The sequence below is a fragment of the Halichoeres trimaculatus genome, unplaced genomic scaffold, assembly GCF_033239565.1.
Source record: "Halichoeres trimaculatus isolate MK-OKI-2021-1 unplaced genomic scaffold, fHalTri1.1 fHalTri1_scaffold_13, whole genome shotgun sequence".
In the NCBI taxonomy this organism is placed as follows: domain Eukaryota; kingdom Metazoa; phylum Chordata; class Actinopteri; order Labriformes; family Labridae; genus Halichoeres; species Halichoeres trimaculatus.
Window position 1 is genome coordinate 7,805,431 of NW_027437191.1, and position 27,670 is coordinate 7,833,100.

At 39.0% G+C, this 27,670-nt stretch overlaps 2 protein-coding genes across 3 annotated transcripts; one reads left to right on the forward strand and one right to left on the reverse strand.

Annotated features, from left to right (window-relative positions):
* Nucleotides 1-133: 133 nt before the first annotated feature.
* On the reverse strand, nucleotides 134-14,173 carry agbl5 (AGBL carboxypeptidase 5). Of its 2 annotated transcripts, XM_074685177.1 has the most exons (17): nucleotides 14,070-14,173; nucleotides 12,538-12,823; nucleotides 12,267-12,438; nucleotides 11,952-12,118; nucleotides 11,633-11,810; nucleotides 11,321-11,499; nucleotides 10,253-10,835; nucleotides 8,911-9,080; nucleotides 8,570-8,705; nucleotides 8,121-8,338; nucleotides 7,820-8,022; nucleotides 6,352-6,528; nucleotides 2,542-2,684; nucleotides 2,368-2,420; nucleotides 1,981-2,174; nucleotides 1,618-1,751; nucleotides 135-1,526 (listed from the first exon to the last, which is right to left on the reverse strand). In XM_074685177.1, exons 2-17 carry the CDS (start codon nucleotides 12,750-12,752, stop codon nucleotides 1,449-1,451), a joined length of 3,000 nt encoding a protein of 999 aa, XP_074541278.1. In that variant the 5' UTR covers nucleotides 12,753-12,823; nucleotides 14,070-14,173; the 3' UTR covers nucleotides 135-1,448. The 2 variants fall into 2 exon arrangements, with proteins under 2 accessions (XP_074541279.1, XP_074541278.1); XM_074685178.1 differs by lacking the exon at nucleotides 6,352-6,528 and having other exon boundaries at nucleotides 134-1,526.
* A 3,724-nt stretch (nucleotides 14,174-17,897) lies between these two features.
* Nucleotides 17,898-26,931, forward strand: LOC141802296 (poly(A) polymerase type 3-like). Its single transcript, XM_074685834.1, has 18 exons — nucleotides 17,898-17,956; nucleotides 18,141-18,207; nucleotides 18,326-18,407; nucleotides 18,533-18,642; nucleotides 18,756-18,809; nucleotides 18,951-19,062; nucleotides 19,186-19,275; nucleotides 19,444-19,582; nucleotides 19,817-19,889; nucleotides 20,015-20,135; nucleotides 20,335-20,419; nucleotides 21,647-21,700; nucleotides 21,916-22,035; nucleotides 22,204-22,304; nucleotides 22,534-22,751; nucleotides 23,167-23,415; nucleotides 23,557-23,648; nucleotides 26,782-26,931. Exons 1-18 carry the CDS (start codon nucleotides 17,898-17,900, stop codon nucleotides 26,792-26,794), a joined length of 1,839 nt encoding a protein of 612 aa, XP_074541935.1. The 3' UTR covers nucleotides 26,795-26,931.
* The last annotated feature ends 739 nt before the right edge of the window (nucleotides 26,932-27,670 follow it).

The window sequence follows — 27,670 nt, forward strand, 5'->3', positions numbered from 1 at the left end:
CAAATACACAATACACTCCCATTACAATTTAACCAATGAAACTTTTTTCAAGATGATTTATTTTTCAAGTTTTATTTGAGTTCCAACACAGTATTTTTCCAGTAACAGATAAAGTAATTTGGTCAAAGTCAGTCCATCTAACACTTAGTATAAGATATGCTTATTACATCTAAAAACAAAGCTTTTTGCACAAAATTTGTATATTATATGAATATACAATGTGTTATATCAAGATGTGTTCCCAATACTGGAACAGGTTGGAATAAATCTTGACAGGAATGAGACAAGGAAAATACAGTCAAATCAGACATAGTGTGTATAAAAGTACTTCCACCCTTTGGACTTTTATGTTTGCATCACTTTAAATAACTATGTTTGAACAAAACTAAATTTGATGAACATTTCTTCAAATCAACTAGATAACTTTCTGGTGATTCTCTTCGTCTATGTTTGAGCCTGTTTAAACCTTGTACTTGTTTCTTACTACCCAGGATTTTCGGCAGCCCTACAGAGGCTACTATTTTGTAACCTCTCATATGTAAGAACTTCTTGAAAATTAACTGTTATATGACATATAGATGATATAGATACACAGCTGTGCAGTGTTTCAATAGCTCACCTTTCAGTACTCTGACATGGATAACTCCCATTCCAAAAGACAAATGAACCCACCAGAGATCACTCAGGGGTGCTACATAATTGTTCTTACAATTACCATAGCTCCATATCATTTCTGGTGTTAAATAAACCATGAAAAAGTTCAACAGCAAGTGAATACCTATTACAGAAACAATGCAATCACAATTAACTCTTCTGTAGTAACTATATTAAACACACTTCACTCACATTTTTGTGTCTAAACTCAGTGAAAATCAGGTGGTTGTAAAGGTGCTGCTGTGCTCATCAGTCTTAAGTGAGAATCAAGTGTTTGCTTTATTAGTTAAGTTGCTGTATGTGAAAATACATATCAGTGCATTACAGTGCCGGTCTGAGTGCATTTGACATCTGTTTTGGGGAAAGGTGATTAGGAGGCAATGATAAAATGTAAATACAGATATGTGAGGTGCAGAGATGAGAAATGAAATGTCTATGGTTGTTTCAAGTCTACAGAGTATTGATCAGTTGGATAGTTTTCACCTCTTTTTCTTCTTCCTTATCACACTGAGCAAGGCACTTTTGCTCCCAGCTGCTTCAGTAAAGCTGCTATAAGGATTTAAAGGACAGTCTTTCCAAAAGTCTGACCATCTTTAACTGCATTTGTTCCAAACACTCTATCCTCTAGAATATCTGAATAGATAATGTCATAAATATTGTATTGCACATTAAAATGCCCCAATTGATCTCATATTTACATAATCTTTTCCTCAAAAAGGGTTCCATGAAAATATGCTGATTTGGGCTCACATTAATCAAAAACAGACACCAGTGCCTCCTCTTCGGTGCAGCTCCTAAGCTTCTCCACATAGCGCCACTGTTTCACGCACGTTTACAGTCTCAGGGGGAGGCATTGCTAGAGTCTCCTCAATCTGCAAAGATGACATCAAACAATCTGGTTAACATGAAGCGTTGTGTGGCATTCATGGTCAACAGCGAGTACTAGTGAGTGTTAATGTTTACCTGATGCAGAGTTTCATCCCTCTCTGGCATGGATTCTATGATAGAAGTTCCCTTGCAGTAGAAACTCCTGTCATTGGCCTTCTTCCTTAGTGCTTTAGAGGCCAAGTGCATTGCAGCTTCTCTCCCTGACACACCTGTAGAGGTAAATGAAAGACATGTTTGAAGACAGCACCAAGTGTTACAATGGGAGAGAGGAAGCAATGTTGTATGCTTTCCTTTAAACTTTTTAAACCTCCCTCTTACAGAAAAAGCAGCTTGATTGGCTGGGTGGAGGCAAGAAGTGGGTGGGCCTAGGCCCAACCAAGGCCCACTCATAGATATGTGGCAACATGTAACAAAAGTATATAATGTTTGTAGACTTGCCTGATAGCGACAGGTGTCGATGGAGGCCAGGTTTGAGCAGCTTCCAGACCTTCATGGTGGCTGACTTTTCCTTCTCTCCTGGTGAGACTGACCTTAAGCTGGTAAGAGATGTTTTACCAGAAAGTGTGGGTGGCTTGTCAGTTGATTCAACCCTGCGGATGGGGATACGGCTCAGGGGAGGTTGAAGCTCGCACCTGGGCAGGAAACAGGGGTTCATATATTTTATCACTCAGTGATGCATCCCAGCAGGATTCAAGCCAATATAAATGATACAATTGAATAAGCTTCTTTTCTCGATGATGTATTCAATTTACGAAGCCCAACATTGTGCTTATTTTTCTAAAATACTTAAACTGGATGAAGATACAAAAACAAGAGTGGACTCACTTGCTAAATTTGATGGACGAGAGGATGTGTTCAGGCCCAGATTCTTTAGCTGCCTGTGGCAGGAGACACAATGATACTTTCAAAAACAAATATAAGTTATAAAGAAGGTAATGAAAAAGAAAAGCAGCAATATGATGAGAAGCCTCTGTGAGGAAGCCATCAGGGTCAACTAACCTCTGTGGGAGCCTCTCCTGGAGGATAAGTGGTTGTGAGAGTTTGATTCCCTTTTCCCATACGCCCAGTACGCATGGGGAAAGGCTTTCTGGACCAGACGGGTGAAGTGGGGGTACCAGCCTGAAAGTCTGGGCAGCTGAGGCCTGTTGACCAGGGGGAGGGACAGACAAGAACAAAAAAAAAACAGAGAGGAAAGGAGAAAAATTGGATGCCAGATGAGAAACAGAACATTTTGAAATGGCCATGGTAAAATAAATAAATAAATCAAATAAAACTGTATCTATAAGTTAATAAATGTGATACACCCTTTGATAAATGTTAACAAAAAATAACAATGAGTCTGTGGTAACTATGATCTTATGGTGACCCACTGCACAGTAGACACAAGCTGAAAAGTAAAGGACACACACAAACACCCCTACACACACACATACAGGAGAAATAGAGTCGAGGAACAGCACGCAGGAGTTTCTTCACAAAGAGATAGTTTTTTATTCAAGAGGTTAAACAGAGAGGCGGTAAAAGACAGCAGCACATTCGAGAAGTTGATATTTGTAACACAGACAAACACACAACTGTAGTCAGGTAGAGGGTATGGGGTTAGCACCACATTGAAGGAAACAGCACATTTCTCATAAGGAATATAAAGCAGAGAGACCTAATGAGAATGTGACTATGCATACAGTGTGTTATGACCTAAAGCTTATTTCACTTTCTGAATAAAGACAGGTGTGAGCTTTAGAGGTGGAAAAACTAGAAAACAGGACATCCAAGATCACAGTGAGAAAGCAGAGTAAACTACAGTACACGCACCTATTGTTTCAGGGCGTTGATCTAATGTGAAAGCTTATAAACATCCTTCCCACCGCTCTGACTGCAGCGAGCAAAAGCTACATGAAAATAATTGCTGAGTGATGTTAAAGGAGCATGAAGACCTCTCTGCCCCCAGAGCACCAAATGACCATCAAATTTGTTCTCAGTGTACTGACGCTTCTTTTTTAGGGTGAGAATCCCATATGAGAAACATTTATGTGAGGTTGATAAAGGCATCAGTTCTTTATTTTTTACACTAGTTAGCTCACTTTTACTTTTCTGAAGGTTTAAGTCCTAAGTATATATCACTCACTTGACTTCCACCATTACCTGCACTAACATTTATAATTTACAGACTGTATAAAAAGATGGATGATGTGATGGCTCCTCAAAAGTGAATCCAAAAGACCCAGAGCCTCCCCTTCAGAGTAGGTCATAAACACCAACTTCTTCATTTTACCAGACTGGACAGCAGGGGTCAGCCTTCACAATTCAAACACATGTTTTTTTCAAACATGGATCCTGTCATTATGATTAGCTGTTATTACACAAGTTTAATTTCAAATAAAATATTTTCTGGGATGTATTGCTGTTAGTAGATATGTGATACATTAATGGTTTACAACATAACTGTTTCATTGACTAATGTTGCTTCTGAAATGTGTGTTTCTGTCCATAGCAATCAGCCTGATGACCCGATTGCTACTGTGTAGACTCTGGTTCTAAACGCCAAGAAGCCAGCAACCATCCACGGGGTGTTTTGGTATCACTTTTGAGCATCCACCTTGAGTGTGGTCAATTATGTATTTTTTGACCCATACAAGGTTTTAGGCCAGTGTACACAAAAAGCCACTAACTTATAAATATCTTATCCCTATCCTCGATCTCCTCAGCATCTCACAAGAGTTAGGTTTTCCATTTCAAGCACAAAGCAGGTGGTGGGATGGATGACCCACCACATGACCATAAATATATAAATTAAATTTAAAGCCTTCAATCCTACTGTTCACAACAGACACCAGAGCAAGGCACAGTATTACTACAAAGTTGCACAGCACTGAAATAAATGAAAGCTACAGCGAGAAAGGCCAGCTTTTCTAAAGGCTGTTTTCACCCAATCCGTTACTAATCTTCTTTATCTGCTGCTTACAAAAGCTCTCCAAGTCAAACAAGCTCTACCTCTGAATACAAAACGGCTGGTCAGGAAAACACAAACCATCATCTCGCACTTAAATGTCAGCACACAGAACTGAATTACAGACAAGATACTAGAATTTCACCATTAATATATGATGTTTGTATACAGACCACAACAATGGGATCATTTCTCACCTCGGCTATCCTTCAAGTAAAGTTAATCTAGCCGGCCAAGTTGAAAAAAAAAAAAGGTATGTTAATAATACATTTTTTACATAACTTTCATGAAACATGTAATGAAATAAAATAAAAAAACCCTCTACAGTTTATTTACATACAAATTCACATTAAAAACATATTTTTTTATAAAGGTGACTTTGACTCAAACTGTCCAAACATGGAGTCGAGGCATGTCTTTGTGCAATCTTGTTGGTAAAAAGTGACCTAACACCTCTTAGCCTTCATTCTTTAAGTTCACTCTCCATTAAGATTTATACCAAGGGTGCTCTACTTTAGGTTTCTGGCAGTAGAATTTACTGTTTATATCATATGATCAAATGAGGACTGGATTAAAACTATGACACTATTGAAAAAATTACCTGGGGCATAACATACATACAAGATAAAAATCAGCATATGATTTTTAAGGACTTGAAATTCTACTTGTTAAGGACTGTCTGCAGAATACACTGTCCTAACCTGTCCTCACTGACTCCAGCCAACAGCTACAGAACAATGTCACCTGCCGGCATCTTGCACTGTTGAACTTACAAACAGTACATAGCAAACTTCAAATATGTTAAACAAAAAAGACAGAGAAGTGTAGAAGGTGCTGTAAATGATTTGACACGAAAAGCATAACTGACTTTTTTGGGGTCTTGGGAAACCAATTAATAATTCAAAGGTGAACGTGTGACATTGCAATAACTATCACTCATACTGCAGCTGACCACAAAACAGCTCACATTAAAACCTAAACGTAGCAGTTTCATGTTTAGCACAGTAGCATGGTGGATCCTTTTTGCTTATTTCCTGTAAACAGATCTTTGAAAAGCAACTCCATGTAGTGTCATATTTGTATAATAACCGCAACATTCATCTTTAATGCAAAGATCTATTCCACAGTCTCCATGTGCACAGGGTCAATGGACATAAGGTGGCAATGTGACTGTCTTATTTGCTAAGTGTCCCACGAACCGGTCTACTAGTTTGTACGAAATCCAGAACAGCTTTGAACATATGTCAGTCACAGTTGTGACAGAAGAAAACCTGCATTGTGTTATTCAACCTAAGATGCTAATGCTGTGGATACAAGGAATTCATAGATAATGTATGGGCAGAAGACGAAAACAATATCATTAAAGCTAGCACCGGTGATGTTTCACAGGCACACACGCTCAAACTCTCACACACACACTCATACTTTCACATACTCCCAATCACATACACATGCACACACAAACACCACATCAAATATGAAGTATGACCTTCACAGTCTGTTGATGAAAGAACTTGTCTGGTACTCCTTTTTCTCACTACTCTCTCTCTTCAAACTCCCCCCTGCACACACACACACACACACACAAACACACACACACACACAAACACACACACACACACACACACACACACACACACACACACACACACACACACACACACACACACACACACACACACACTTCTGCCCTCTCGGTTAAGTTTAAATTCAGTCCTGGGTTGGCCCACTTGGAGTGCTAGCGGCTGGTGGAAGGCCCTGCAGAAGCAGGGGGCTCAGTTTGGAGAGGAGCCCGGGGCGAGGCAGAGCCTGCAGGGAGGGGAGCAAGGTGGAGAGGCTGGGAGACTGGAGGGAGTACAGACCTGTCATACTGACGGAGGCTGGGAGTGGACACGAACCAGCTGCACACACTGAGGAAGATGAGGACGAGGAAGAGGAAGGGGGTGAGTGTGGGGGGCGGGAGGGTGTGTGACTGTTGCTGGGAGACCGTAGGATGGAGCGGTGGTGTGGGGGGCGTCTTTTCTCCTGAGCCTTAGGGTCTACAGAGAGGGAGACACACACACAGACACACACAAACACTAACTCAGAAACATGCAGGGATTGTGTGAAATAGGGCTGAGCAATTAATCGAATTGAAGCCAACATTGCAACGTAACAGAATGCAATTTTCAAATCACAAAGACTGCAATTAAAAAAAATTAAAAAAAAGTTTCATGTACAAAGTGCAGGAAAGAATTGTTTATATGTTAACAGAATCCTTTGCCGTGTTGACTGTGCTATAGAATGATTTATTGCTTGTGTTTAGTGAATAATGCACAAGATACCCCCCCCCCCCCCCCCACCCCAAAAAAAAAAAAAAAAAATCAAAATAAATAAATAAATGAATGAATAAATAAAAATAAATAAATAAATAAAATGAAATAAATTGCATGCTAAATTGCAGTGGCAATACTGGCCCAAAAATATCACAATTCGATTTTTTTTAAACTGTTCAGCCCTAGTGTACAAACACAGACATACCAGTGATGTCCCGGCTACATTATTTTCTATCTGATTCTGATATCAGATTGGATTATTAGCCAGGACCCTGCACCCATCCCATACTAATGCAGATGTTTTGGAGAAAGACAAACAGTCTAACAAATAAAGTATCAGACTGGTGCATTGTCTGACTTATAGATGCTACCAGATACTGCATGAAAGGCTGTATCTTTGGCATTTCTGGCACTGTGAAAAAATTACTGACTGAAAGGGTTTCTCACAAGAAACATGTACAAAGACAGGAGTCATTTAACAAGATGCAAGTCAAAGTCTGTATCATAAAAAGTGAGTATGACTGAAGTTTCTTTTTTCCATAAGCCATTAATTCTTTTATGTCTTGGAACAGTGCTCTTAAGGCTTCATTCCTAAATCGGGGTTAAACTACAGTCACACACAGACAGAAGCAGAAGCAGCAGATGGAGAAATGTCAGCTTCATGCAGTGGACATGCTGGCCCTAAAGGCCTTGGACACCCAGGAATAAATATATTCAAATCTCTCGGAAAAGCTAATCTCTGACCTGAGTCAAACTGTACCCAGCCATAAGTATAAACTACAATTCTGATTGTCACACACACTGATTGACACTTCAATCACCCCTCAGGTATTTTTGAAACTCCAGCAGCAGAAAGCTACAAGTACAGAAAAACTGTGACAGTCAGAGAGACAAAGAAGAAAACAAAGGTAACACACAGACACACAGACACAAACACACAGCCACACACACACACTCACAGGTGATGGATAATGTCCGCCAGCAAAACAAGCAGATATGTGAGAGATCAACTTACCCCTGACCGGCCCGAGTGTCTTGTTGCCTCCACGTCCGCTGCTGTGGGTATTATTGTGCTGTGTGTGGGATCGAGGCGGGGGGCAGCCAAAAGTGAAGCTCGGTGAATTGTGCATCTTCGGGGAGGGCGTCTGGCTGCTGCTGCTGTGGCTGTTGCAGCGAATTCGACTGAGGGTGTTCTCTGATGCTGAGCCCGACAGACAGCTGAGGGGAAAAAAAAGAACCAGACATATACAGACCCCCTTAAACCAAGTGAGAGGTACAAGAAAGACACTAGTTTTGTTGCATGTGTATAAACTCACTTGTTTAAGCTCTTTGGCGGTGAGGCCCTGCTGCCATTGTGGTGTAATCTTACTGGAGGATGGGCGTGCACATGTGTGTTCAGACCTTTGGTGTTGCGGACATGTTTGAGGATCCAGGCTCGAAGGTTGGTCAGACAGCTGTGCTCAGACAGCACCAGCCTCGGCCAGGGGTTACATTCTGCCATATCCAGGGCTGAGACGGCCACAGCACGCCCCACCTGATGAGGAAGACCTCTGCTTTTAACTTATGTCTAAATAAACGGTTCAAAGTTATCACATATCAAAAACTTAAACTCTACTACTTTACGTTTTATTTACTGAATCAGAGCTTGGATATCAATGTAACATTTAGCTACGTGTACAAAAAACCTCCCAAATGATTGTTAACATTACACAGGGATCTGCATTCCTCTGTAAAAAAAAAAAAACACACACTGTTGCTTTCTCACCTGTTCAAATATTTCTGGAGTATATTTCGGAGGGAATGACGGAGGTGGAGGTGGGGTTGCCCGTCCATTGTCATGGCAAGCAGGTGGGATGGTGTTCATAGTTTTTCCTGTGTTGTAGTTGCACTCCAAAGTGTAGCTATTGGCAACCCAAAAGCAATGTTAAAGTTGAAAAGACTGTGTACATATATTTACAGAAATTCAGTTACACTCAAGAGTTTTACAGCCTAACCCAACACTGCCAAATCTGCTTCACTGTGCTTTAAAAGAAGCAGTTTTGTTGCATCGCCTTCAGGGTAAATAAAAACAACTTCTTAAGTCTATCAAAATGACTAAACTCTGACCTGTGTAGCAGTCCGATGGCTTTGTGCATGGCCACCCGCCCGCTACCTTCTTTCGACTGTCCATCTCTCTTGTCCCGTGCATACATGTTTTTCTCAGAGAAGTTACAGCCCAGGAAATCAAAGTGAGCAGAGTTCACTGCAATCAGCCGGGGATACAGCATATTCTCTACCTGCAGAGAGAAGCTTGGATGTGAGTTTTTCTAACGCAGAATGAAAGTAATTCCGAAATAACAATAAAATCTCAATGTCATCTGATAACTTTCAAAAAACTGGAGACAGAAGGTGTTTTTATACGAAGGATGTACAGAAAGGTCATGATGTGTATCTACATTCAGACACAAAACTGAAAGTGGTTGTGGCTTGGACTATAAGTGTTTCATATATTTTTTTATTCTATATATTTTCTACCTGCTTGCACTAATTATCATAACAACTGAGAACAGATGTCATTAAAACCAAAAACAAAGGGCAGTCACCTTTATTCTAGTATTGCAGCCTTTAGAGCATCAAATTGATTTCATTCTGACTTTTGATTCCGATTATGAAACACATTTCTTTCCTTCTCACTCTGCAGTATAATCTCTATTTTACTCATTTTTTATTGTTAACTTAAGTTGTATGAACTGACTGAACCCCATCAATTATTGATTTCAATAAACATGAAATACCTTTAGGATGCTAGCAGATGTAAAGTCAGAATTTAAATGGGTGAAAATGAACTAAGACGCTAAGTTGCCACACCAGGTGTTCATCAACCAGTGCTGGCCTACAGTTGTTCCTGCTTTCCTTTGCCCTGCTCATTCTCAATGCAGAGAATGAGTTTCCTGGAGTGATAAAGACATGGTTTACACTTAACTATGGCTGAATATTTGTAAGTGGAGGGAGTTTACTGAAACAGTTAAGAACTAAAGGTTTTAAGTTTAACTCTAATGTGTGGTTTGTGAGGGTATCAAAGACTTTCACTGTTAAACTACTTATGCCTCCTTCCTTATAGCAAGACAATTCAAAAATGTGGTCTCAATAAACTGGGTTAACTAGGGCATTTTAAACAGAGGAAATGGACAAATCCCTGGAAAAATATGGTTTATTTTTATGCACATTGCAAAAGCTTGACTTGAATTAAGCCACAGCCTCAGTGAATGACTTCAGAAAGGAGGGACAGAGGAAGATAAATGAACCTGCAGTGCCTTAGACAGTGTATTTACTTTTGTTATAAAATGTTCTAATACTTATGATAATGTTTATATAAAACACATTTGACCCCATCGTATTATTCCCGCCTCTGCAAATTCATGTTGGTATTTAGGGCCATTCCTATGAAAATGTATTAGATGATGTTTACCTGTTGGCTCTCGTCTGGAAGGCTATTTCCATACATGAAGCATCCCCGTTTTGAGGCATGTCCATGTAGGTCCACATAATAAGCCACGCCTCCCTCCTGTGGTGGAATGGTTTCCGGCTCCTCCTCCTCCTCCTCCTCCTCTGGTATCGTCACCTCCACATTTACAGGTGCTACAGTCTCTGATACGGTCACCTCCACATTAACAGGTGCTACAGTCTCTGAGGAGCTTGACGAGCTGTTCTCATCCCCCTTTCCCAATTCTGTCGTGACCCAAACGTTCTCCTCTGTTACCATGGGAACCTCTGGCAGTACTGGAATTGCATCTTTTTCTGCATTTCGCTGGTTCAAGCTTACTTCGCGGGCAGTGAAGGAAGGGGATTGATGCTGATTGGAGGCTTTGATATTTAGGGGAGGGGCCCGTGTGTGCGAGGGGCTGTTACAGTGAGTATATGACTGTGTGGAGTGACGACGGTTGTGCGTGTGGTGGTAGAGCAGAAGAGCTTTGGCTGCATAGATAGAAGGGTGCAGCTCGGGGCTTGGGTTAAGGTATTGCCTGTTTAAGTTCACACCCCTTGAATCAGTCCTGTAAAAAAGACAAATCATTATTAACAGAAACAAAGCATTTCAACCCTTAAAAAATAAAATGTTATTAACATCAACAGAGCTAGACCTGTTATTGTTTTTGGAAAGTGTCTTGAAAATGTTTTTTTTTATGATTTGGCGCTATATAACTAAAGACTGGTTGATTGAAAAGAACAGCATACTATGAAGCATAAATTGGCTGTTTAATATTATTTCATTTAATTTTTTGTACAATGCCATGTTTTTCTTTCACACCTGCACAGGAGCAACACATCTTGCATGCTCCCCAAAATCAGCAACTACAAGAAGTTCAACCTCAAATTTAAAATATCAATTCAAATTAAATCAATAAATTACTGCTGAATTAGTTACTTTAGATGGTGTGCTCCCTGCTATTGAAATTTCAATTGTGGAGTTTAGGGTGCAGGTAAAAAGGAGTGATGATGATTGAGGAACTTAATAACAGAGTTGTTTAAAAATTCTCACCTGTAGTGTCCACGAACAACCCCGTCTGGGTTGAGCATGGGAATGAGCTTGAACACAAACATGTTTCGAAGAACATGGGCACGAGGGTCGTCTCTTCTCAGGATGAAGTTGAGGAAACCGTTAAACACAAAGGATGATGGAGTCTCCCCAGGGTGCACTCGACTGCTGAGGAAAAACACCTGCAAACACACACAGACACAAAGGGAACAAGAGTTTAAAACTTAATCCTGAAATTTCCACAAGTCCCAGCTTCAAGAGTTGGCACTGTTTGCAGCTATTAAGGTTTATAATCTTGGCGTTTTCATATTTTACCCTTTTGCTAGGGAAGCAGTGTGGTCTTGGAGTGTTGGTGTCGGGAAAGAGCTTAGGCAGACGTGGTTCTCTCTCTTCCTGCATGCCGCTGCAGTTGGTCACAGTGAGCAGGTCCACCCTGTTGCCGTCAAGGGATTTGCACAGCAACTCCCTGTGGTAATACACGGTATCTGGTGCACTGGCAAGAAGAGCAGTCGAGGATGGAGAGTGGTGAGTAGGGGAAATATGAAATTGTTCAAGTTAGGGGAAAATCAGTTGGTGAAATGTTGAATGGATTAACTTTTGGACAGCACTTTGTTTTCTTTGCACCTTATTTTACCTGATCGGGCTGAGTTGAGCAGCATTAGGGTAACAATTATCAAACTGCTGCAGCATTTCCTGACACTCAGTGTAAGAGAATGGGTAGCAGAAGGAGAAGAAGGTGGTGGCCCCTCGCACCTCTGATAGACGATGAGTGAATGATAGAATGAACTGGTTATCTACAATCTGAAAAGTGACAGAAGAAAGGAAGAGGATGCATATTTTTAGAAAGATATTAATAGCTGCCAGAGAGCCAGACTCACACCAACACTGCCTTGCTGGCCCCTGGTACCTTCATCTTCTCTCTAGCATCCCCAGCGTATGTGTAAGTTACCTCAGTTGTGGGTCTGTCTCGGATTCTTTCCCACCGGTTCTTGCCTGGTGAAGTTCGTACGAGAGGAGCCATGCCCTGGCTGTAAAGCTTTCTCTGGTTGTTCATGTTCATAACATTGAACTTAAGTAGCTTTCCAGGAGCTGCACCTCGCACACTGAAGTAAAACCATGATCTGAAACACAAAACAGGATTTCAGATGTTGTTTCACACACATTTCAAATTAGCTGTTCCTTTCAAAAACCAAATGTTTCCTCATTACAAAACATGTTACCTGTTTCCATTCTCATGTTCTGTGCCTGCACAGTCAGGCTGTGTCCACACATTAAACTCATAGTCAGGGGTAACGTTTGGCCCTGAGGGCACACCCCCACCAGGAGCGCCATCACTAGAAGGGCTGGAGCTGCCCTTCTCCACTTTTTCCACTCGAGCCAGGTTACCTGAGTCAAATTTGGCGCTGAGCACAATATTACCAAAGCGAGCCTCCATGGTTCTGTCCTGCTGTTTTTCTTCCCTCAGGTTCTTTGTGTGGTGCCAGTCAGAGGTCTGACCCAGACAGCCTGTTTACAAAAACAGAAAAAAAAAGTGAACCGACAGGATATAAGGAAGAAACTTCAAGGTAAACACATGTATAATACAAGAAAATTGTGGCTCTAACAAACAAAAACAGATCTCATTCCTACATTGTTCAGGTGTATTGTGATGACAAAGTTACAATATTTTCTCCTTTAGTAAGCATTTCTAAGCTAAGCAAATACAAGTGAGAAGATTTCTCAGCTGACATGGATGGCTTGAGATACGACTTTAAGCTGTTGGTCATTAGCAAAACGGGTCTACTATCGCAATGATCTTAGTTACTCCATTTTATTTGATCCTAAATACATTCTTGATTCAAAATCATGACTGAATGGGTGCTTACTTCAGGATTTACTTCATTCAGGTGGGACAGAGGAAAAGGCAATGGTAACTTGCCATTAAAGCACAGCAGAATATGATCTGTAATATCAATCTAAAAATCAGGTGATGGAGGTAATATACACAGCACTTCTATCAGCACTCTCTAACTCTATGGAGGACTGCTCAAGATGAACAGTTTTTGGACAGCAGACAATTCTATTTTAGTCTCTATACATAAAAAGATAAACACCGCAAAGTCGGTTTTACAGGTAAATATGCCAACAGAAATTAGATTTATCACAGCAGGGAACGTGTCTGATTGACCTCCTTGGATACAAGTCAACACATAACAGCGACAACCAAAGGCCGTTAAGGAAAATACAATCCCAGGCCGAAAAAAATGTAACATTAACCATTTACAACCATTATTAGCAAGCTTACTGTACTCATAGTACCACTGGTGTGAATTCATGTTTTGTCTCGTTCCTGTGAATTAGTGATAACAGCATTCCAGCACCTCTGTTTGTAGAGGTAAAATAATGGCTTCTGTTTGGCTGTAGTAACGAAGTAATAACAACAACAGCTGACAGACACATCAGACGGCGAAGCGGGAGTAAAGGCTGCAAACGTTACGCTTATTCGTTAAACACTCCATAAAACAGAAAATGCGGACAAGTCTTCCCATTAATGCTGACCTTTGTGGTCAGTGTTGTAGCTTGAATGTTACAAACAGCTAATAACGCTAGCATTTGCCTTTCTAAGCTGCTGAGGCTAACTTAGCACCCGAACTAGCAGTCTGTACTCGAAACGACAATCTAAACGGTAAAAAACGCTCTCTGGATGATGCACTGTCGATTAATTGTAGTCATGCTCTTGCTCTTAAATGCGTGAATGAATGGAAAGTCTTACTCGTTTATTTTCGATCGATGCCCATTTTTGTTTTCATCGTCCTTCTCAACCTCTCAATTCATAGCTCTACATGCTGCGTTTACGTCTCTTCGTAAAAACGAGTGCTAACTGAAATGTCGTCTGTAACTACAGTTATAAGTAGATTCCTGTTATTTATGAGCTCTTACCAGGCAAACCTGTTGTGAAACAAGCTTCAGGGTAAATTGGTGACACATAATATGTTAGGCGGCATTTATGCACGCATTGATTTTTTCCACCACGACTGCTGATAAAGTAATCAAAACTGTGATTTCTATGACTGGACTGTGGACTCTGTATGGTGTCCCTGCAGGGCAGTTCACATTTGAGCAGACAGTTATAGGCAAGTAGAAGAAAAGCATAATCAAAATACACAAAAGAAAATGGTTGAATACAAAACAGTTAGTAATGCTCATATCTTTGATATGAATCAAATTTTTTAGAAATATTTTTTTTACACAGTTTGTTCATATTTTGGGCCAAAACATGGAGAACTCACAATACTTCAACTGAGTTTGTGAGGAAAAGAATGAATAACTGGAAAAAGCAGTCTCTACCCCACCTTGTGAACAAAGACAAACCCAGGAACAAGTAGTAAGCTGCTGCTTTACTACTCTGTAAAAAATAAAAAAAATCAGGTCCTTTAGTCAATCTTTCCTTCTTTTTAGCTTTCCTGGGAGGGCAGGGGGTGAAGCACGGCATTAGGCTTTAGAGGCAAAGTAACAGATCAAAGACAAGGTGTATGTATTTTGAATTACCTTTGAGTTAAATTGTAAGAAAATGCATCTATACATTTAAATTATGTGTTTTCATCTTTAAGTAATCCTTGTACTGTGCACTCCAGAAAAGGGTGTCCACAACTTGGCTTTTTCCAGTAGCGTAGTTCAACATAAATTTTGTGGAAATTTTTTACAATTTATTGATCAGATTTGTATTTTTTAATGGTTTAAATTGTTTTTTTAATGTAATTTTTTAAAACCAAGGTTAAACTTTTTAGGTATTGTTTGCCTGTCCTGCATCAGTTACACTTGGTTTGTAAGTAAGTTTACAGCTTGTGGATGTGTTTTTCAGTCTAGCTGAAATAAGCTATAAACAAATCATCGACACATCATCCATGGTAAACTTTTTTCCAAGACTGTTCCCACTTTTGAAAAACGCAGAGAAACATTCATTTGGAGTTTTGACCCTCTACCAAGTCAGGTGTTTCACACCCCCCCCTTTCACTCTACAATCTCTCTCAGAGGATTCAGCTTTTATAGCTCATAGATTAGAGGACTGCAACCTGTGGCTCTTTGTCTCCTTTGCAGCCACTCTCTGGAGCTTTGAAAAATTATCATTGACATAAAGAATTTTTATTTTTCTCATGGAGGGTATTAAGGATGACATTGACACCAAATAAAATCACGATTTAACTTTTTGTTGAACTAAATATGCATCACATCTTGCAATAAAGCCTGCCACCTCTCTACTTCACATCCTACAACATCAGCTTTCCTTGCGCCTGTGGCTAACCTCAAGTTTTACACCCCTTGTAAGATAACTAAATCTAAAAATAAATGAATAAATAAATAAATAAATACATAAATAAATAAATAAATATGGAATAAAATGGAGATTTTATTTCTGTGTGGATGGGTTCATTTAACTGCCAAGGTGCTAGCATATGCTTGATGGCAAGAAATTAGCAGACAATGAAAATTGATGTGTAGAGTGACATTACAATATATGTTATCAAATTTAAGTCTTCTTTTTGTAGTTCTACAATTTCATAAATAATAATAATAATAATAATAATAATAATAAAAACTTTTTTGTATGGATAATTACTCAATATATTTTACAAGTGTTAAAAGTTACACCATGGATTTTATGGAAGGTAAAGTAGATTTTGTGGCTGTGGAATGGTATTAAAGTGAGATAAAGCAAAATTGCTCTGATCACAGTAAAGGTTGCAGACCTCTGCCAAAGATGATCCTTTATGATTCACAATAGATGTCACTGTTAGATAATTTTTGAGCATTTTCCCAGAACATCTGCACTTCGTGGTTGAAAATAATGCTAATTACACAGTGACTTATTTAAACCGATAACTCAACTACTAATTTGATGCATGTTTGTATAAGAAACAGAACATGTTTTACATCCTCCAGCACTTAGAATTCAGAAGAAGTAACACTTTTTTATTAAAATCCTAAACATGCTGCAATGTTTGAAACTTTTTTCAGGCTGTTATTACCCCTTGTTCACAAGTTAGAATGCCATCAGGCTGTAATAGTACAACAGTATGTTTCCTTGTAGTAAAACAAATATCTTAGTGTTGTCTTAGTCCATCTTGTGTAGATTATAGAAACACTGTGAATATGGCTGATTGATTTATTTAGGTGGATGATTTTTTTTCAAATACTGTTTCTTCTGATTCATCTTTCTTACACATTTTGAGGATTTGTGAACTCAAAACAGATGATCAGGGAATATATTATTATCAGTTATAAAATATTATTTTAAGCTAGTTCCTCCATTTTTGAACCTAGCATAGAACACAAGTTCACTATGACGTTGCTAAATTCTATGGTTCTCACAACGACAACAGTGCACGGTTCAATTCCACGCTGTGACGTAACAATAACACTGTGAGGTTCGACTACATTTTTTATTAAACCTCTACTGGGCTCACTTCATTTTGCCTTGGACAGCTGAGAGTACAAGAAGTTTTTCTGTCTCGATCTGAACTGCATCAGTGATTCGCCTCTCAACGATCACTACAATGTTTCGGTAAGTTTTTGCGGTGCAATTTTATTGCTTTTTCAAACAGTTAGCACTTGGTACAAAGCATCTGGAGTCAGTCAACATTAAATTTTATGTTACTCTGCTTTTAGCTTTGTTAACTATTTTTAATACAGTATAGAAAAGTATTTCTTGACACACACGTACGAAAGATTCAGGTATTTCTTTGTTTGTTTGCAACAGACATATCGTGCAGTCAAAATTTATTTGATTTAGTTGTATAGCAGTATTTTGTACGATTTAGGATTTGGACCTCGTCGAAGGGAAAAAGGAAACTTATGAGAATGATCTCTTCAATTTACGAAAATAAAGTAATACATCTACGAGAATAAAGTGGTAAATCTACGACATTAATCTCAATAATTCATGAATTAGTAATCTCATAAATTTACAGAACTGAGTCATAAATTCACCGGAGTAAAGTCTACGAGAATAAACTCATAAAGTTTCGAAACTAAAGTCTTAAATCTACGAGATCGTATTAATATACCTTTAAGTTATTGTTATTATTTTTTTTTGACTTTTTCTTAATTTTTTTTTTTTGTCGAAGTATATCATCACGAGCAAATGAAGGGTTTACAAATGATATTCCATATAAAAAGTTCAGGAAAAATTGAAAATAAAGAAGTTCTAAATAAATCCACCAAAATAATGTCATAAATAAACACGAATAAAGTTGTAAATCACCAAGAATAAAATTATAAATGTATGAGAATAAAGTCTTACATCTATGAGAATAATCTTATAACTCTGTGGTTAACTCTCTGTCCTAATTTTGTGTGTATTTGTATATTTGCATGTGTGTGTGCGCGCGTGTGTGTGTGTGTGTGTGTGTGTTTAATGACTGTTGAATATTCAGTGCAACTAATATACACATGTAATTTTTTTAGTAAAACTTTTAAGAGGAGGTACCAAGCTTCACCAGCACCACCACCACCAGTGATAGACACGTCCAACTGGTTTGGGGTCAGTCCCCCAATTAGTGAAGCGGTGCCAGAAGATGATGACCTACTCCAGACCAGAAAAATGGTTGATGTGTTGAGATCCTGCGGCATATTTGAGACCGATGCAGAGCAGCAACACAGGTAAGATAAATATTTTTGATGTCTGCTTTCAAACCTTTGAAAATGATGCAGCTTGGAGGAATAAAAACTCAAAATATTGTGACTGTGAACACGTGCTTTTGGTGCATTACCTGGGTTAGTTATCAAAGGATGAAAGAAAAGACTTTTACATATGTTGAAACTTCTGTGTATGTTTTATTTGCAGGGAGAAAGTTATCAAAAGCTTGGAGTCACTCTACAAGCAGTGGCTTACAGAAACCTGCATTAGTATGGTGAGATATCTTTTTCTTTCCAATACATTTTTCTGTTTCAAAAATTACTCATTATGTACCTCTGATAACATCATGTAGCATAGATTGTGTGTTAAATTTTCATTTTTTTTTATATTAGAACTTACCTGAAGTGGTGACCGCGAAAGTTGGAGGCAAGATCTTCCCTTTCGGCTCTTATCTCTTGGGAGCTCATGCTAAAGGTATGAAAAAGTTTATTTTCTCAAACACTGACCCAATAAGGAATCATGACAGGGAACTGTGAGGATAATGGTTACATCATTTTAGTTAAGAACATTAAATTCATTTGAGTGTTTGGCTTTTACAGGGTCAGATATTGACATCCTGTGTGTCGGCCCGGGATTTCTACAGAGGAAGGACTTCTTCACCTCCTTTTATGAAAAGCTTAAAGCCCATAAAGATGTCAAAGACTTACGGGTATGCCATACTGACAGTTTTGTATGAATCTGTGTATAAAGTGTGTACAGATAAAACACTTTTTTTTGATATGTAGTGACCACAAGTGACTGACATGCGTTTTGTTTCTTTAGGCTGTTGAAGAAGCGTTTGTGCCTATCATCCAATTTTCTTTTGAAGGGATTGAGGTAAGATATCTAAAGACAAAAATTATGAATAAATTACTTTGAACTAAAACTACAGAAACACAAATGACCCCAAATTCTATTGTTTTGGAAACGTTTTGAGTTTTTGTCTTATATTTTGTTTGTGGTCTTATCCTTGTTTAGATTGATATGGTTTTTGCCATTGTGGCCCAGAGAAGCGTTCCTGACAGCATAAACCTCCTCGACTTAAACATTGTGAGAGGCCTCGACAAACACTGTGTCAGGAGTCTTAATGGTAAGCATTAAGCTTCAGTATGAATACCTGATGTCTGTAACTCTTTAGTAGTTGTAGTTTTGTGGTTAACCCTTTAAGCAATGTCTGTCTTAATATTCAAATTTTTCCATTTAATTCTTTCAGGCTTCAGAGTCACAAAAGAGATCCTCAGCAGTGTGCCAAACGTCATGAACTTCCAGCTGGCCCTGAGAGCCATCAAGCTTTGGGCCAAACGTGAGTAACACAATCACATGTAGTTAAGCGATGCTTATTCTGAGCTCATCCATCTTTCCAAGAATGACATTCAAAGACAAAGTTAAATTCTATGCAAGAAAATGAAAGTTGCTGTCATCTGGATTCAAGGTCTAAAACTGTGTTTTATGTCTACCCTTTACTCCTCAGGACGTGGCATATACTCCAACATGCTGGGCTTCCTGGGTGGTGTTTCATGGGCGATAATGGTAGCCAGAGTCTGCCAGGTCTACCCAAATGCTACAGCATCAACCCTTGTGAAGAAATTTTTCAAAGTCTACAACATGTGGTAAGTTGATCCATTTCAGCCCCTTTGAGAAAAAAAAATCCTTATTAAGACGCACACTACAAGAAAACTCAGCTGTGACGTTTACTACAGTCGATTAAGTTGGCATAGATATTGCTTGGTTAGATAAAAACTGAGAGATATTGAAAAGTTTTTATGATCTAAAATGTGACCACGGTGAAAAATTAATTGAGAAAAAAATCAGCGGAGGATTTGATGATTTGTGTTGTCTTTCAGGGAGTGGCCAATCCCGGTTGTATTGAAGAGGCCAGTGGACCATGGATTCAACCTGCCTGTGTGGGATCCCAGGGTAAGTCTTCTACATCTATCAGAATTTTCAACTGCAAATCTAAAAATGATCAAATAAATAAAACCATTTTAGTCATGTTCCCAGAAGCTGAAACACTGAAAATCTGTCTTTGTGTGTATTTACAGAAAAATCCAAGTGACCGTGCACATCAGATGCCTGTCATCACGCCTGCATACCCACATCAGAACTCCACCTGCAATGTGTCCGGCTCTACTTTGGCCATCATGAAGGAAGAGTTTCAGAGAGGTACATACTTACTCAGCTAATTTTTTCCTCTATTTGGGAAAATGCTTCATTACTTGGTCATGAGTTCAAATTTCTACATAATCTTTAATTTCAGAATAAGTTTCAACCAAAGCACATCACAAACTTATGACTTTTCAAAGTGATCTTGTTCTGTTTACAAAGTACTTCAATTTAACGAGTTTCTCTGCCTCATCCACAGGATATGAAATCACTGAAAATATCCAAAAGAAGACAGAAAACTGGTCCAAACTCTTTGAAGCTTCAGATTTTTCTGAGAAGTACAAGTATGTATTGTGGAGATCAGCGGAGTCTATGTATAATTATGTGTATGAAATATTCTGAGATGTATAATTCTTCTTACATGTGGACACTTTTGGTCGTATCACTTTTAAAATATATAATCAAAAGTTTAGATTTGTATGTTCTTGGCTGTACAAAATGAAAAACCTTTGTGAAGTGTTGTGATACCATTGTTCTTGTACATGATCTTGTGCTCATTATGCCGATTGATATATTGTTTTAAAAGCATTGCTCTGTGTTATGTAAAATGATACGAAACTGTTTGTACACACTGTGCTATGAAAGTTTATTTAATGATTGTTTGTGCTGGAAAAATGCAGCATATTTTTTTTTTTTCCTAATGACAGAGACAGAAGTTGTGATTTTTCTTGTTTTTGTTGTTAATCCATTTCTTGGATGCCTCTTTCAGTGTAACGTGTAACAGTGATTTTGCTACTTGCTGGTATCATGATTTGTATTTTATTTATAGTCTTTGATTGACTTAACTTGTAAATTAAATCTAGGGCTATTTGTCTCTGTGTGAATGAACATCTGTTTAATGGATTTAAATATCACACTTTGCTGTTTTTAACTCAGAACATTGCCTTAAGCATGTTCAAGTGATCTGGTATGTTGATGGTTTGAGATCTGATTAAGTGTAAAAGATTTTCATGTTTGCTGTCTTATGTAAGCCTTTTGTTCCTGAAACCATTTAAAGTTAGGTGTATCTAATGTTTGTGTTTTCTTGTGCACTGATTCTATTGTGGTTATGTGAATAAACCTTTCATAAATAAGTGTTTTGTTCACTTTATATGCTTACATTTATACTCTTCTTTAGCTGTTGAGGATTAGACATCCGTTTAGCTTTTAGAAGGTCAGGGCAGGCATTTTTTTTTTTTTTAGCAGCTATTGATGTGGTTATTAGAGTAAGGAGTGTTTAAGACATCAGCAGCTCAAAAAACTGAATTTAAGAGTAACTTTTAAGGTTTAACAAACCGGTTCATGAAGGCCATACTAAAAAGCCAAAACAGGTTTTGTCTTGAAAATGGTGCTCATGGTACGTGAGGTATGATAAAAACAATGTGTCTGAGTTATTCTGCTGCAGCTAGGTCTGCTTAAAATATTGATCATGAATTCTCTCAGCAGTTGATGCAACTGTAAGCATGATTTATATAGCACAATTCTAGTCCTGTATCATCTGTTGTAATTGTCTTCTCTCTTATTTTTTAAAGGCATTACATTATGCTGCAGTTGTCCTCACCAACAGAAGAAGAGCAACGAGAGTGGTGAGTACACGGCAAAGAACAACAAAAAGCCAAGTTTAAGTGAAACTAGAACAACTGCAGACAGTTTTGTAGATAATATCACATCTTGGGGCGAGAGCACTTCTTATTCACGCCTGTGGTTCTCTTTGATGGAGAAAACAGTTTTAATATTTCATTCCCAGCTTTTGTTGTGCCTTTGCCTTTCTGAGCCTGTTTTTTTTTGTTCACTTCATCAGGACCAGCCTCTTTGAATCCAAAATCCGACACCTGGTGGGAACGCTTGAAAAAAATCAGCATTTTTCCAGGGTCCACTTAAAAACACAGGCCTTCCCTGCTCCCCAAAAGGAGGATGGAAAGTAAGGACATGTGATTTGGTTGTGACCATATCATATACACATACACATACACTCTTGAGAGTTAGTCCTTGGTTGGTCAGTTGTGATATCTCATTTCTTTCATCTCCTGTAATTTATTCACATATTGCATTTTGTTTATTATATGTTTATCTCTCTGGTTTGTTTTAGAGTTACTACATGCTGGCTCATGGGACTTGTCTTGAACATGGACGAGTTTAAATACAAAGTGGTCAACCTTTTGACGGAGCTCCAACCTCTCTTCAGTCATAGTAAGTTTTTACTTTCTTCTAAGTGTTTTTAAGAAAAGTAACCAAAGGTTTTTATTGACAATTTTCCAGGACACACAGAAAAATTAAAATACTATATAAGATTAAAAAATACAGATATTTGAAAGTGAAAATATTAGGAAGTACAACAAAATAAAATGGAAAAAAAAAGACAAAAAAGCAACCTAAATACATGTGTTTTAGGGTCTTCTTTTTGTGTGTTTTTCTGCAGTTCATAGCCTGGCAGCAAGCCATGGTATGCCTGTGAAGGGAGCGACCTTAGAAGCAAAATATGTGCTAAAGGAAGACCAAACTTGGAAACTGGCTAACAAGAGCCAAATGATCTTCCGTCCACAAAGGCAATGCCATATTGCTGACACAGTGCAGGGCTTGAAAAGAAAAGCTCCACTTGAGCCTTTGACGCCAGCAACAAAGATGGAAGCAAACAAGGTATTTCATCTAGGTGTATTCCACTCCAATCCCATAAAACTCCAGGAAGTTATCGTACCTTTAAATATAGATGTGCATAAAACCAAAACATTTAATGTGGTATTGATTTTCTCAGAGATACTTAGTGAGCAGTCTTTGGATTATGGATCATATATATTCTTCTCATTGCAAGCTTTAGTCAACATTTCTTGCTGCTCCTTCCTGCGATGACTTGACTAATTTTTTTAGGGCCTCATCCAAGAAATTTACACCAACATTTTGACAACTGTGTTGTTTAGATTTGAAAGTCTTGAGAACTTTCCTTTGGCTAAAGTTAGGCTGGTTGTTCGCTAAAAGGATCTGTGCTAAACTAAATTAAGATACAAAAACTTTCTCTGTCACTTAAACTTGATGTTTTTTTGTTTGTTTACAACAGGAATTAAATTCCGTGACATGCAGCTCAAGTCAATCAATGGGCACCAAGGCAACAGAACCAGAGGTTCCAACCAAAAAGTTGAAACCTGACACTGAGACCTTCCAGGACCCTAGCGTTGAGTTTTTCACCAGGGTCATCAACAAACACTCCATGAAAACACCTGTCAAGAAACCTGCAACTTCTCCAAACAATAAGAGAACTTGCCCTTCTGAGCCTGTGACACTGAACAAGAAACCGAAACTCCAGCTGGTATGTTAAAATATCTGGCTAAGTTATTTCTAAGTTTGTACTTGATTAACATCTATAGCTTGGATGACTTGAGCCATAAGATCCCCTTATTGCATGGAAAAAGTGCTTATAAAAGTATGTTTTTTTTTCTGTTCTTCTCAGACTGTGCCTGAAAAAGAGCTGCCAGACCAGCCTCAAAGCCCTCAAAGGCCTACCATGACTTCAAAGTGCACCATCAAACTGAAACTTTCACGGTAAAGTACATTATCACACACACTCCTTTGTATACTTCCCTCCTGCTGTACACTTTTCTCTTTACTAATCACTACTGGGCCCACTATGACAGACACATACGGTATTCATGGTAGATTCAAGGATGCACAAGTTTATTATTTTCTAACCACTAGAGGGCAGTGAAGCCTTTCTGCTGGCCTCTTTCTCAACTGTAGGTGGGGATGAAGTACTCAGACTCACTGTTCACAGAGAAGTCAATTAGTGGCAGAGGACCTGATACAGATTAGCATTAACTTTCAGTTAGCTGTCTATAGACTGATGTTTTTGCCTTCATGCAACAACTTACAGACACCATGACGGCAACAGTGAGGAGATAATAAATATAAACAATATTTTGAGAATAATCTATCATGAGCTTTTGAAACAGAATGCTTCATTTTCTTCTTTGATCACTTTCCTGGAAGTGCTGTACCCACAATTTTTTTTCCTTTTCTTTTTCGTGTTGACCCGTGTGAGCTCGTCACAGAGTGGTGCTTTTAAGTCATCTGCAGTCTTTGATTAATCGTAATGAGGGAAAAGGAAGAAACAAACATCACTCATTATCAAACTGTAATTGTTTTTGGGCCAATTTTGGATGAAGAGGATAATAGCAAGCGCGCTCAAGATTTGAGAATAGCGAAAAATCAACATTCGATCTGTTACTGTTAAACACACAAACTGCACAGCAGACAGCTGGAGAGAGCTGGAGAAATACAGAGTGCAGTCTCTGGCTTTACATCATACACTCCTCCATAGATAATGTACACAACGACAACGTCCTCAGTTGTGGATTCATATTTTCACAGGGTTTTGAATTAATTTCCACTCTTTCTGGGCGTTTTTCTTCGATTCTGACATTCAGTAATCCCATGATGCAGTTCCTTGGCTGGGACTCAACAATTAATTACATGGAATGGGCACCAGACTTCTTAAATGCACCTGAGCCATCAGAGTTTCTCATCGAGTCATAATGTGAAATGATTTCTGAGTGCGAGTGGGAGAACAAGAATTATTGAGTTTGGGTGACCACTGTTTGACCTTTGATTTGAGCCCCTGCATTAGAGCAGCTTTAAAATCTGCCCTGTAAGATTTCCTTAAGGGCTCAAAAATGCCCTTTAGACTTCATCACTCTGTATGAATAGTGAATCATTAATTATGAGTTTAATTGTATGAATTGTTTAAACAGAAAGAGTCCTTTTAAAGATTGATATTTCTATCAGTAACACACCATAGTCTTGCTTCTACCCTCTTCATTGTTTCCTTGTTGAGAGGCAGAATGTGTATCATTAGTTGAGGGATTTGTGCCAGACGAGACACACAGATATTCAGCCATAGGGAGCAGACTCATAACATGGCCTAGTTAAAGGTTTTCTGTTGTTTGCATCCCAATCCGGTCAAAATTTCCCAAGATGAAGCTTGTAAGAGCGTGTATGTTGTTGCTTAGGAACAGTTTTTCTTGTGCCCCCGGTAGGTGGTCTCTTTATGAATATCATTACATACCCCCATTCAAGGGAGGCAAGACATCTTTATCCTTCACAGACCGTCTTTATCGTTATTTTACTTTTAAACTGTGGAGGGATTTGAACTCAGGGTGGTTTTAGACCTTAAGTTGTTCATCACAAGTTGTATTGTGATACAAAGTCGCAGCTGACATATAAAAGAAACTGAATAAGGAGTTAAACGATGATCTGAAACTCTAAAATAGTTATTCACTCAGTTCAGATTCATACAGGAACAGAGTTGTCTATAGCAGGGCAGTGTTTGCATACTTACATTTGCGTTTAATTAATCATGGACAGCATTAGGACTTTATCCAGAGGTGTATCCACAGGAGGTCCAGTCCAGGGTAAGGGGCTCCCCTGTAGTTGTGGCCCCTCATGCTCCCGCCGTGTGCACTCTGTGTGGGGCACAGGCTCAGGGCATGGCCCCCTGTCTTCCTGCTGGGCCTCCATCTGCTGTGGAGGTGGTTAGGTCCCCGGATTGATGGCGAGACAATGAGTTTATGACATGTGTCGCCGTGAGTGACAGAGGGTCTTGTCCCAACTGGGCCTCCAGACTACCACAGATCTCGCATTTGTAGTCGGCACTTTGCCAAGGCTAATGGGAGGAGTGATCCTCCTGCTGTGGGATGGGACTTGTAGTTTACAGCTGGCTGGTAATTCAGGACAAGGAGCGAATCTCTCCAGCTTCTGTCTTAAGACTCTTTGGTGGCATGTTAGCTAGTTTGACTTTATGTGGTTAAATCTGAGGGAACAATAATCTGTATGTGCAGAGTGTGTGTAGGCGTCCGTAGAAACTAGCCTTTAGAGGTAACTTTAGATTTGTACAAAACCGTTGATACCTGCTCCTCTGTTGCCGAGTCCTCTCTTTGTTAAGACTTCTAAACCGGTCTGTGAAGTTCCCCAGTTGACCCCGCAGTGCTCCTTTCACACGCCTGTCAACATGCCGTTTCTTTCCACTTTGGTGGGTCCGAGTTAAAATGAAATCGCTCCCTTCATCTCCCATTCCTCTCCTCTGTGCCCCAAGAAAACAGAATGATAAAAGGCAGAGTTTCACATGTGAGAAACTGAAACAATGCTAGTGTACCTTCAAAGGGGGAGATGGCACATTGAGAGATGACAGGGTGTTGATATGAAAGTGTTGTCTCCTTCCCGGGTGAGATCAGAGGAGGCCCGGTGGATGTGTGCTGTTATGTTGCTGTGAGTGATCTGACCAGCGTGGTGGAGGATAGGTGTCATGGCAGACACACTTACTGGGGTGTATTTTGTGTGCATGTGTGTGTCAGTTTTCCTCAAAGGAATTCAGCATTTTGCTGGAGTAAAACAGCTCATGGTTGTTTTGTCTGTACTTAAATCTTCAGATTACCTGATGGTATTTAAAGCCATAAATAAATAATCTACTCATTTTTTGCAGCACCTCTAAACCCTGGCACACAGTCACCATCAACCTTTAATATCTGTTTTTTTCTCTACACAATTTTTTGTTTTGTGGACATTGACAGTTTGACTACCGATTCTTTATTGGCACCCAAAGGTGTTATTTTATTTCTGGGGGATTACCCACCAGTTCATGAACCTCTTAACCTCATAACCATATCTGTGCTTTCTCTTCCAGTGGGCGCTTTTGACTGAGCTGGTGACGAGGATGGAAAACATCCACAACCTTCCATCAAGAAAAGTCTTGTGTTTAAGTGTTTGTTGAAGTCAAATGTAAATGAGAGTTCACCTGCTAGGTGCAGATCTCATGACCCCACTCCACTGCGAGTGAGCTGTACAGTGTCAGTATGTGTCCCTTTTGTTTTATGTGATTGGCCAAATAAAAAAATTGCCACTATGTTGTTGTACTGTTGCAGTGATAAATTGTCAGGGGGTTTTCATCCTCTCTCTTGATAAACCTGAGGTAGGATCATTCTGCTGTTTGAATGCAGCTTCAGGAATAAGGTTCTTTTCATGGAGATTTGTTAGGGTTAACAAGTTTTATTCTTTGATTGTGCGCAGAAGGTTAAATGAGTTTTTAATATCAGTGTAATTTAGTCATTTTTTTATCAACATCATCACAAACATATTTCAGAGTCTCCCCAATATCAAGCTCAATTAATAACCTTAGGAGACTCCATACAAGAAGCAAAAACACTGGAAGAGAGAGAAGCTGACAACAGCTGATCAATGTGAAGAAACACTTTTGCTTCCTAATCTTGTAAGTAAACTTGATTAGTCCCTCCCCTTTAAAGAGTCTCTGTTTTGCAAAGAAGCACTGCTCACTATATGTCACAGCTATCTGGTAGCAAAATGCTACGTAACCACAGTGTTTTTGCCAAGCCCGCAAGATATTTAGGGAGATGTAGGAAAAATGTCTAACTTGTCAGCACTGACCAGATAAAAGACTGAAACAAGAGTGAGGGGAAACATATAAAACTCACAGAATTCACTAAAGCTGCATTTCCACCAAGCAGTCTGGGTTGGTTCAGTACGGTATGGGACGGTTTGGGACAGTTAAGTCTGAT